The sequence below is a fragment of the Marmota marmota genome, unplaced genomic scaffold (assembly GCF_001458135.2).
Source record: "Marmota marmota marmota unplaced genomic scaffold, marMar, whole genome shotgun sequence".
Lineage (NCBI taxonomy): Eukaryota > Metazoa > Chordata > Mammalia > Rodentia > Sciuridae > Marmota > Marmota marmota.
This window is the reverse complement of record NW_025999977.1, coordinates 31,723,599-31,735,845: the sequence shown is the minus strand read 5'-3', so window position 1 is coordinate 31,735,845 and position 12,247 is coordinate 31,723,599. Positions and strand designations below refer to the sequence as shown.

At 33.8% G+C, this 12,247-nt stretch overlaps 2 protein-coding genes across 3 annotated transcripts in view; both read left to right on the top strand.

Moving 5' to 3' along the window:
* Positions 1-165, top strand: part of Cebpzos (CEBPZ opposite strand) — a 24,085-nt gene extending 23,920 nt beyond the window's left edge. Inside the window, exon 5 of the mRNA XM_048804550.1 lies at positions 35-165. The gene's annotated coding sequence lies outside the window, so the exon portion shown is untranslated. The remainder of the gene's footprint in view (positions 1-34) is intronic.
* Positions 1-12,247, top strand: part of Ndufaf7 (NADH:ubiquinone oxidoreductase complex assembly factor 7) — a 12,715-nt gene extending 468 nt beyond the window's left edge. The window contains exons 2-10 of one of the 2 annotated variants that reach the window (XM_015479759.2): positions 35-198; positions 1,661-1,741; positions 2,649-2,759; positions 5,730-5,943; positions 6,815-6,873; positions 7,439-7,549; positions 9,978-10,121; positions 11,235-11,408; positions 11,859-12,247. In XM_015479759.2, coding sequence (XP_015335245.1) covers positions 35-198; positions 1,661-1,741; positions 2,649-2,759; positions 5,730-5,943; positions 6,815-6,873; positions 7,439-7,549; positions 9,978-10,121; positions 11,235-11,408; positions 11,859-12,074 — 1,274 coding nt within the window. In that variant the 3' untranslated portion in view covers positions 12,075-12,247. The remainder of the gene's footprint in view (positions 1-34; positions 199-1,660; positions 1,742-2,648; positions 2,760-5,729; positions 5,944-6,814; positions 6,874-7,438; positions 7,550-9,977; positions 10,122-11,234; positions 11,409-11,858) is intronic. The other variant, XM_015479760.2, reaches the window with a different exon arrangement.

The following is a 12,247-nucleotide window of genomic DNA, read 5'->3' as shown; positions in this document are numbered from 1 at the left end:
TTATAATGGGTCCTACTTGACCTGTGTTTTTCAGTCATTCCCTGCATTTGGAGAGGGAAACACTTCAGTTCCGGGAATGAACCGGCAGAAAACAACCGGGTGACCCCAATGCTGCGGCATCTTATGTACAAAATAAAATCTACTGGTCCCATCACCGTGGCCGAGTATATGAAGGAGGTGTTGACCAACCCAGCCAAGGTATGGGTTTGACTCCTGAGGTTGGAGAGGCCCCGTCTTTCCTGTTCTAAAGTCCTGTTAAGGACTGCCATAAATTTTTTTTTGACCTGAATTTCCTTGTCAGCTCTACAAATCCATTTGGTGGAAGCCTGTAATTCTTTGTTTTAGACGTTTTTACATTTTGCTGGGTTAAATGTGATATCTGTAGAATTCTGGGATTGGTTCTGCCAATTACTGTTGGAATTGGTGGAGAGACCCAAGTATACAGAGGTTTTCTAAAGGCAGGGATACTTGAATGTTTGTGAGCAGTGCTACAAGATAGGCGGCTTAGATGAGTGTGAAAGGTGAAAGGTGAGTGGTTTAGAAACAAAACTTGGACTCACAGGATCTGCTGATGGATTAAGTATGGAAAGGTGAAGAAAAGGAAGGAATCAAGACTGATTCCTAGATTCTTCAGCTATTGTGTGATGGTGGTGCTTTGAGGTTAAGATAGAGTTGATCAGGTTTGAAGGAGCATTGGGGAAGAAGGTCTACATCAGGAGCTGCATCTTATACATACTGTGTTGGCAGTGACATCCAGGTGGAGATAGTAGGTAGGCAATTGGCTATAGGAGTCTAGAGTTCAGGTGAAAGTTTAGGGGTGTGTGTGTGAATTTGATTGTCATCATTGTATGGTGATTAAAGACAAGGAACTGGAAAGTGTGTACTTACAGAAAGATTGATTTCCAAAATTAAGATTTGGACTAACTCTAAAATTTAGTGTTGAGGTTCCTAACCTAAGGATCCTTGAATGGAAATCTGGGGAGTTTGTGAACTTGAACTGAAAAAAAAAAAAAATTTCTCCTTCATTTTCATTAACTTCTAACAGCAGCTTAGTATTTCTTCAATTATGAACAGGAAGAACCAGTAACATCCCACAATATCTGTGACTTTGTTATTAGTGGAAATCACTGATATCATATATTATATAGATCACAGCTGTTTCAAAATACCATTGTACTCATTCCTACTTAAAAACTTAGTCTTTGGTTTGATTTTTGTATCTTAATAAACTAATAAAGAAGTATATATATTTTATCACAAATGTATTTTTTTAACATTTGATAATTATTTTTAACTTGATTTTTACAATGCTGTATATTTAAAATTTTGTGCATTTAAAAACACTGTGAGGCAGGAGGGGTAGGCAGGGTCTTACTATGGTGGACTGTAAGAGCAGGGAGGGGGGAAAAGTAGGGAGGACAGAGATGGAACACTACATGGCTGAAAAATTGAGGAGTAATTGTTTTTTGTCAGTTCTGTAAAATCATTATTACTTTGTAAAATTTAGGTAAATAGTATACTGTCTTTATCTTGCCTAGTTACAAGAGAGAACTTTGATACTTTGAATTGCTTTGCTGCATATTATATAAAATTTCGAAGGAGTGTTTTTAAAAAGCCTTAATTGAAAATTAATTTTTCTCCATTTTCTCTTTTTACTCAGGGATATTATGTACACCATGACATGCTAGGAGAAAAAGGAGATTTCATTACTTCACCTGAAATAAGTCAGATCTTTGGCGAGGTAATACCCAATGTAATCTATAACAGACACTATAATATTTAACATCATAAACATTGGAGAGCACAGCTGATCAAGTTGTACTAGTTTATAATAGTTTTTTACAAGTTTTTTTGTGTGTGTGTCTGTGAGATTCATCAAGTTTTAAAAACTTTTAGAGGGAATAGAGAGGCAATAGAGGAAAATGGTAGAGAAGACATTTGAAAAGTTTATACTTCTCTGTGGAAAAGGAAATGAAGAGATGAGAGGGACAAAGAGAAGGAAAGATGTTGAAAGTAAAGAGGTTGGAAGAGGAGAACCAGAGGAAATATTAGAATGGAAGCAGGAAAAAAAGAAAATATAAAAAAGAACACTGAAGAATTAGTAGACTCAAGATGAGGTCTAAAGCTCCCAATCATGATTTATCCATAGTTACAGTAAAAATCTTCTTTCCACTAAAACAGAATTTTAGTTCATTTATTTCCATAAAGTACCTTTGGTGATTTAGAAATAAGAAATTATACACAAGTGGAAGTAGAATACAGGTATTGAAAAACTAATTATATCTAAGAATTATGTATTTATAAAATCATGTGAGTATGAAGAAATGGCATAATGGCATTTCATGTCTGTCTACTTTCAAATCTTGAGAATCTTTCTGTAAGTGGTTATCTCTTATTTGTTTCATGGGGCCTTTTACAGTGAAGACTGTCATATTACTTTCTCCTGTTGATAAGCTTCCTACATGGTGTATATTATGACAACCTTGGTGAAGTTCCTGTGTTTATGTGTGTGTGTGTGTGTGTGTGTGTATCTATCAAATAACAGAGTTATTTGCAAATATTTTGCTTTCTGGCATAAAGTGCATTATTTATGAGGAGTTTTATATTCTTTAATACTTTATAATGCTTTATGTTTTTCCATGTCATAGCTAATAGGAATATGGTTCATTAGTGAATGGATCGCTGCTGGAAAAAGTGCAGCTTTCCAGCTGGTGGAACTGGGCCCAGGTCGGGGTACCCTCACAGGAGATATTTTGAGGGTAAGTAATAAAAAAAAGTCTGTAAGTCACATGTAGATTAGTCTTCTTAATATGATGTTTGAATTCCTCAGCATTCAGTTGTACCTCTTTAATCTTATATTTCTCAGGTAAAATATAATAATGTCAGAGAAATGTAATGGATCATCTTTATTTATTATCTGTAAGCTTAAAAAATATGGTAGGGAGAATATAAAGCTAAAATTATGAAATGTTTAAAGACGTTATGGGAGAGTATATTTGTCTCCTCAGTAAGGAAGATTTTTAAAAATTATATAAAAAGCAGAAGCAGGGCTAGGGATGTAGTTCAGTGGTAGAGTGCTTACCTAGCACATGCAAGGCCTTGGGTTCAACCCCCAGCACCACAAAACCAAAAAAAAAAAAAAAGTCCAGAAGCCATAAAGGAAAAGAGTAATAATTTAATTTCAACTATATTAAAATTAAGAACTTATTGTTAAAGAAATTATGAATGTCTTGTTTTTTCAAAGACACTATAGAATGATGAGATAAGACAAAATAGGACAAGTTATTTCTAACACATATAACCAAAATAGTTATAATACATAAAGAACTGCTTTAAATCAATAAGCACATAACAGATAACTAAATAGAAAGATCAGGCTAGAGATGTGAAAAGGTACTTTATAAGAGAATATTGAAATGACTAATAAAAAGATGCTCAGTCTCTGATAGTTAGGAAAATGGAAATTAAAATTAGTGATGTAGCCAGGTATGGTGATCCACACCTGTAATCCCAGCAGCTCAGGAGACTGAGGCAGAAGGATTACCTCTTTGAGACCAGCCTCAGAAACTTAGGAAGACCCTGTCTCAAAATAAAAATGGACTCGGGGTATAGCTTAGCACCCCAGTACCAAAAAACCATAAAGAATATTAGAAAGTCTGGCAGTACCAAGTGTTGGTTAGGATGGGGCTATGTGGAGCATGAGAGTATAATTTGGTTCAACCACTTTGAGAAGCTATTGGATATTATCTAACATCAGTTATTTATTTATTCATTTATTCACTTATTTATTTATTTATTTTGGGGGTGGGTACCAGGGCACTCAACCACTGAACCACATCCCATGCCTATTTTGTATTTTATTTAGAGGCAGGGTCTCACTGAGTTGTTTAGCTCTTCCCTGTTACTGAGACTGGCTTTGAACTCATGATCCTTTTGTTTCAGCCTCCTGAGCAGCTCGGATTACAGGCGGGTGCCTGGCCAGAATTATTTGTATTGTATGACCCAGCAGTTTTACTGCGATTCATACACCCTAGAGAATCTAACATGTATGTGTACCAGGAGATATGTGAAAGATCATAGCAACATTATTTGAAATAGCAAAAAATTAGAAACAACCCATATAGTGAGAAATAAGCCAAATTATATTGAACATGAAATAAAATATTGAGTGAAAATACAATCTGCAAAATAATTCATATCATGATTGTATTTATATAAAATACAAAAACAGTCAACAGTAAGTAATATATATTTGATGATACAAATATATTTAGTAATGTTCATAAAGAAAAGTCAGGAAGAAGTGAATTGGACAATCAGAATGGTAGTGACTTCTAAGGGTACAGGGAAAATGTAAGAGCTTTAGAGACTAGGTCATATCTCATTTCTTTTAAAGTGGATATTCTTATTTAAGTGGGTATTCTTTCTTCTATTATTCTATGTAGTACTTCATACAAACATTTAAAGAGCATTACTGTTTATTGTACCTGGCAAATAATAATTAAAAATAGTTTTTACTATTTTGGAATCCATTGTACCTGGCAATTCATTAAAAAAAATACAATGTACTCATTATGAATTTCTATTTATATTTCTGTTCTTTTTTTTTTCCCTTTTGGTACTGGCGATTGAATCCAGAGCTGCTTTTTACCACTGAGCCACATCCCCAGCCTTTTTAAAATTTTTACACAGGGTCTCACTGAGCTGCTTAGGGCTGTGTTAAGTTGCTGAGACTGGCCTTGAACTTGTGATCCTCCTGCCATAGCCTCCTGAGTTGCGGGGATTAGAGGCATGCACTGCTGTGCCTGGTTATAAATTAAACATTTCTTGATGCTATATGAATTTTGATTGAATTAGAAATTAGAGGAGTTTTTGAAAGAAGATTTATAAACATCTGACAAGAATTTTGATTATATCAAATTGGGGGGTGGGATAGAATAACATTGATGATTTTAATTTCCAGGGTTCTGCTTTATTTAAGTTGGTAGTCATTTGCACATGATATATTTTAATAAGGTTTTTAAGTAATATTTGTTAAAAGTGTTTTTAAAAAATCAAGTCCATCACTCCTAAAATGTATAAGGAATGTTTCTCTAGATCAAGTCTTAAGAACTCTTTAAGAGTCAAAGAATTTAAAGAAATGTTAAAAAAATATATAGCCAAAATATTACCTGTATTTTAGTTTTGATATTACTTTGAGATATTATTCTCTTGGCAAGTCTTTTCATGTATAATTCCATCTCAAAATTATATTTTGGATAAAATCATCTCATTCAAATCTCAAAGGTAGTAGGCCATTAACCCATCAAATTTAAATTCAAATAAAAATACTGTTGCACTGGCATTCAGATTTGAGTCTCAGAAATACAGTTTAATCATCTTGAAGACAAGATTATTTTATAGACATACAGGTGTTCTTTTTTTTTTAGATTTCATAATCTGAAACATTGTTTTTATTGGATGCCAAATCTTTTTATTTGTTAATCATGATTTATCATTAAGAAACCAAATTGTGCTCTGTTCATTTCTTGTATAGATTACTCTTAATAACTAATAGGTTGTGATTCTTATAGACTTCTGGAGGGTGGCTTGGGCCAGAAACAAATCTCTCTGAGGGAATATATTACTTATATTGTGACATGACTGAATTACTGTATTAAGTGGACAGAAAAACCTAAAATTTACTTACATATTGTATCTTGCCAATATTTCTTTCTTTCTGTATTTAGGTGTTCAGTCAACTTGGATCTGTGCTGAAAAACTGTGACATTTCAATACACTTGGTAGAGGTGAGCCAAAAATTAAGTGAGATTCAAGCACTGACACTGACTGAACAGAAGATCCCCTTAGAGCGAAATGCTGAATCCCTAGTATATATGAAGGGTGTTTCTAAATCTGGGATTCCAATTTCCTGGTACCGAAATTTACAGGATGTTCCAAAAGGTAATTAATTACTTTACATTGTATAATGAAAGATTTTTTATCACAATAATGTTAGTTGACCATAACCTTTTACAGCAATATTGTATATAATTGCTGCCGAAACCTATTACCCATAGAGAACATCTTCTTTTTTTCTTTTTTTCTTTTTTTCCCTCTAGAAAAGAACACTGTAATGGAAGAGAAAATTTTCTAACATTAAGGAGCAGTATATTTTATGTAGTCTTATAAAACAAAACAAAACGAAAACCCCAAACCAACCAAAAACCAAAATGTGAATCTCTATTGTATTCTTTAGTGTTTCTTTGTAGTTACAATAGTACTGATTATAAAGCAGCCCAACACAGCAAGGTCTGAAGGAAGCAGTATTAGTAGATGGGTTTAGCTTAATGAGTTAATCTTTTGAAAATCCTACTTCCTAAAGGCAAGCAAAGTGTCGTGGTAGTGATCAGGAATTTGAGTCTCAGCTCAAACCTAAAGTGTGGGTGATAGGATCTTGGGCAAGAAATCTAAGCCATTCCTCCATTCAGTCTTGTCAGTTGATTGTATGATTTAGATTTTTTCCTGCTAACAACTTTTGAGTTTTAATTTCTTTTAGGCCTTGTGATGAGTAGATTTAACTGATAATTCAGGTATGAAAGTTCTCTGACCTTGTTATGTGGAAAATGAGAATAGTAATATTATTCCTTTCTATATTTTATAAAGTATATTTTTCATGAAAAGCAGGACAGAGTTTTGGTAGTAATGTGTATAGAAGTATCTCAGGCTCCAATACTGAGGAATTAGGCATTTTCTTTTTTACAGTTAATGTTTAAAACCAATTAATTGTCTCAAAATGCTGAATCATTAATTTTCTTGTTTTGTTTTTAAATAGGATACAGCTTTTATCTTGCACATGAATTTTTTGATGTTCTTCCTGTGCATAAATTTCAGGTATTGATGAAAAAAAATTTATGTTTATAATTAAATAATGAAACGTCTTGAGTTGCAAGAATGAATATTTACATATGGACATTACTTGTTGAAGTTATTCTTTTTTTTTTTTTTTTTTTTTTTTTTTTGTACTGAGGATTGAACCCAGGTGTGCTCTACTACTGAGCTACATCCCCAGTCCTTTTTATTTTTTATCTTAAGACAGAATTTCACTAAGTTGCCCAGGCTGGCCTCCAACTTGTGATCCTTTTGCTTCAGCCTCCCAGGTTGCTGGGATTACAGGCATGTACCACCACAACTGGCTGTTGAAGTTATTTTTAACTGTTTATTTAGAACTTTGATGAACATGAATAATTAAAAAGCAAAAATGATATATTAACTATAACTCTTAATTATCTTTGGATAATTATTAAAAAATTATTTAATTCTGAGAAATGATACATTTAGAAAATTTTATATAGAAAATACTCAGTATTATATTTATGGTATGAGGAGAAAGCTAACAGTTTGGGAAAAGCATTCTGAGAACTTGAAAAAATTTATTCTTATGTGTTACTTTGTTTAGAAAACACCACAAGGATGGAGAGAAGTATTTATTGATATTGATCCACAAGTTTCTGATAAATTGAGGTTTGTTTTGGCTCCTTGTGCCACCCCTGCAGAAGCCTTCATACAGGTAAGAATATAGTTTTTTCTTCTTTTTCTTATTGCTGGCTATTCAAATTCTTCTGAGTTACTGTTTTAGAATTTTTTCACAGGGTGAATTGCTAGCAATTGCTTTTTATTGAAAGTGAAAGTGCAGAGCTTCTAGAGTTAGGAGAATTCTTAAAACAATTTCTTAAGTGTGTCACCTTAATGTCAACTAGTAAGAGAGAAAGCTAGTAATTACGCATTAAATCATACAAGTCCCTCACTTTCTCTGTACCTGTTTCCTTACTATCAAATGGTGACAATATGGTCTACAAGATGAGTTCCATATCTGTGAAAGCAGTATATTATAGGTCACAGAAAAATAACAATAACAGATCATATTTATTGAGTTCTTTGTATGTATTACTCTGTATTTTCTTATTTAGCTTTCAAAGCAACTGTTGGGTAAGTTCTGTTGTAATCCCCGTCTTTGGGTGTAATGTGGCTTTTCCTTCATGCTTCCACCAAATTCAAATTTGATTGTAGACTGCCAAAAAGATTCACTGCAGCATTCTATTCTCCTCAAGGAATAATTGGAAGAGCATATCTATCTTGGAGTTGTGTTTTAAAGATCTCCAAATACCTATATTTGGGAATGTCTAAAGCTTCAGAACACCTTTTTGATTCCTTTTCACCAAGAGGGGAAAAACTAATTTTCTGGACAGTAATTAAGAATTTCCTACCTCAGAAGTTATCAGTTTTAAAAGCACAGTTGCTTTTAAACATACAACTATGAATTAAGATTTCTTTGTCAAGTGTAAGTTAAAATATAAACACTTGTAAACATTTCTATTTTTTAGTATTCTCTTTTTTGAGGGGGTACTGGGGATTAAGTCCAGAGGCACTCTACCATTGAGCTACATCTCCAGCACTTTTTAGTTTTATTTTGAGACAGGGACTTGCTAAATTTGCTGAGACTGGCCTGGAATTTGCAATTTTCCTGTGTCAGCCTCCCAAGTTTCGAGTTGCAGGCATTATAGGTATGTGCCACCACACCTGGTTTCTATTTTCACATTATATTTCATATTCTACCTAATTTTACTTGAATGACAAAAATGTATTTATAAAGCTATCGAGAGTAAACCTTGCCGGTGGGGTGGCGCACACTTGTAATCCTAGCAGCCAGGAGGCTGAGACAGAGGATTGTGAGTTCAAAGCCAGCCTCAGCAAAAGCAAGGCTCTAAGCAACTCAGTGAGACCCTGTCTCTTAGTAAACTGCAAAAATAGGGCTGGGGATGTGGCTTAGAGGGCGAGTGTCCTTGAGTTCAATCCGTGTTGCTGCCCTCCTCCCCTGCCAAAAAAAGAGGGAATCCTTGTGGCCCTGGGAGTTGTGATTCTTTTTAGTTCTTAACTTGGTTAGCATTTATGGATGAGGCAGAGTTTTCTCTTTTCACTTGAATGGGGTGAATGGTTGTGCTGTTTGTCTTGTTGAAGAGCAGTTCAAGGTGGTTCAAACAGCACAGTAAGCTGAGGTTTGTCAGCTGATGCCTGAAGAGGCTAGCTTCATGATTTTTATAGCAACATTATAATAATTTATTTGTATCAATCAGCACTTAGAGGAGCTGAGAGTCAATCTTAAGTCTGTCTTGACTGTACACATGTTATGCTTGTGACATCTGGGCAGGTCATTACCTCATTTTTAGGAGAGAGGGAACAAAAGATAATGTATGATTTTACCATGAAAAAATCTCCAAATTTTCATTCATTTGAGGTATCAGTGAAAATTCAAATATATTAGTAAAGTTGACAAGTGTATTTGTCATTTATTAATGTCAACTTATTGTCACTTCATTTTTAAAGCTAGTAAGCACTTCTTGTGAACCTTTAGGCACTGGTTGAACATGTTGGGTAATACGGGTCTCAGGTATTCTGATACTAGTTTACAAGCTGATATCTCTAGATATAGTGCATATCATTGGGATACTTTCTGCCCAAGAGAAGGCATCATAATATACCTGTTTAATAGAATTGTTTTGTTATATTGGGTTTATATTATTTGTTATTTTGTCACAATTTTTTGAGTGCCTGTTAATGCTAGGCACTGTTCCATGCAGACAGAAATCCCTTTCTCTGGCTTTTAGCCCAGTGGAGTATGTTTATATATATTACGATGTGAAAGTACTTTTACAGTAAGTAAAATGATAATGTACTTTGCCATTTGGTGGGTTGGAAGGGCATATCCCTTTTTATTAAGGAGATTAAAATGTGTGTAAACTTAGTGGATAGCATTAAAGCATCAGTTCCATATAATAAAAAGGATGTCATTTGAAGTGTTTAGTGTAGGTAGAGAACATAGTCATATTGAGAAGGAATTTATTTTTATTATAAACACTTATGAAATGCTCATTGTAGAATAATGTGAAAAACCTTAAGGAAACATTTCTTTTTGATTGTTCCAACTATTCCCTCACCAGCATGATGAAACAAGGGATCATGTTGAAGTATGTCCTGATGCTGGGGTTATTATTCAGGAACTTTCTCAACGCATTGCATTAACTGGAGGTGCTGCACTGATTGCTGATTATGGTCATGATGGAACAAAGACAGATACCTTCAGAGTATGTCTAATTCATTAACATGGTTGATTGGAATTTCATGGTTAGCTTTGAAGCTCATGGAAGATCTCTGGTTTTTACATTGTTTAGAACTAATGATTCATGTTTTAATTATCTTTTTTTAATATATATTTTTTTAGTTGTAGTTGGACATAACATCTTTATTTTATTTATTTTTTATGTGGTGCTGAGGATTGAACCGAGTGCCTCACACATGCTAGGTGAGCACTCTACCACTGAGCTACAACCCCAGCCCTCATGTTTTAATTATCTTTAATCCTAGATCTTTCTCCTAAGCCCATTGTCCAACCATTGAACAGACTTTGAACTACTTGATTTCTTTAGTTGCAGAACCTATGTTTGCATATATTCTAGTAAGCATCTGAATAATACAAATGGAAGTATTTCCTTTAAGTTCTTAAACTTTTCTGCCTTGCCTTCATTGAAAAAATGCCATTTCTTTTCAGATTTAATCTAGGTACATAATCAAATTTTTTCTATCAGAATTTTTAACATGTCTTTCCTCAACATTATTTTTCAGTGTTTTTTGAATATGATCAATTTTGTTGTATATTCTTTAATCAAAACATACATAACTTGATGTTATTAGTCATTTCCTACATCTGTGGTTCTTAATTTCTAACTTTATTATTTTACATACAAATAACCTGAAGAAGTTTGCTAAAAATCCTGATCTTTATCCTCAAGTCCAAAATTCTGATTAATCAGGTCTGAATGGAGACTAATAAACATGTTCAGGTGATTTCAGGTGTGCATGATTGATAGACACACTTCATAATACTGCCTATGTTCTGATAACCTGAATTAATATAGATAATTAATGAGATCATCTGTTTCATGAGAAGTATTTATGAAAATGTTAAATAACTTTATGTTAAGAGCAGCATCTTTACACTCCAACTTTGCTCTTTATGTTGGGTTTTCCATGCTTGCATCTCATTTGAAGAAAGTGCACTATTGCATGTCTAAAAAACAAATTTAGACCATATTTTCCTTTTCAACAGATGCTATATAAAATGTGCTAATATAATAGTGTTTTAAAGTCTTGATTTTGATAGCTATAAAAAGGCAGAAACTTATTTCTTTATGTTCAAGGGGTTTTGTGGCCACAGGCTCCATGATGTCTTAACTGCACCTGGAACAGCAGACCTTACAGCTGATGTGGACTTCCATTATTTGCGCAGAATGGCAGAAGAAAAAGTAGCCTCTTTGGGTCCAATAGAACAACAAACATTTTTGAAAAATATGGGTATTGATGTCCGGTTGAAGGTAATGGTTTATTTTATTTTACTATCATTAAATTTATTAATTTCATAGTATTTCAAAAATTATTTTACTTAGGTTCATTTGGCTTTAACATTTTTGTAGTTATGCAGCTCCTAGGTATTCCAGTCTTTCGGTAATGTAGAATTTAGTATATAACCAGACAGATGGAGGGTGGAACAGCCTGGTAAGTTTCCATATGGGGTAGAGTTAAGGCTTCTAAATAGGGTTCCCGTGTAAGAAAACCACACAGAGCAAATCACCAGGGGATGTTTGTTAAGAGCACAAATCCATAGATTTGGGTCAGAGAAACTTACATTTTTAATAAGCACCCTGTGATTTTTAGGTAATTAGAAATCACATTTTGAGCACTGGAACATTTAAGAATCAGTATTGTTTCACCTACTTAGGAATTCTTCTTCTGGTTACTTATGCTAAGAAATTTTTTCTTTTCAGGTTCTTTTAGATAAATCAGATGACCCATCAATGAGACTGCAGTTACTTCAGGGATATGATATGTTAATGAATCCTAAGAAGATGGGAGAAAGATTTAACTTTTTTGCCTTGCTTCCTCATCAGAGACTTCATGGTGGAAGTCATCAGATGAATGCACAGCAGTCAAGACCCTCTGCATCTCCTGTAGCTGGGTTTGATGAACTTACTTGGCGGTGATATTTCAGTTTGGACCTTTTATACCCCTAAATTGGCCTAAGAAATCAAAGTAAAGGGAATATATTTCATACATTAAAGGTAAACAGATGATTTTGGAGTATTTTCTCTCTTCATAGCCAATGAAAATAACCTAAATAATAAACAAAATTACAGATCTTTTGGGTTGGAATGGA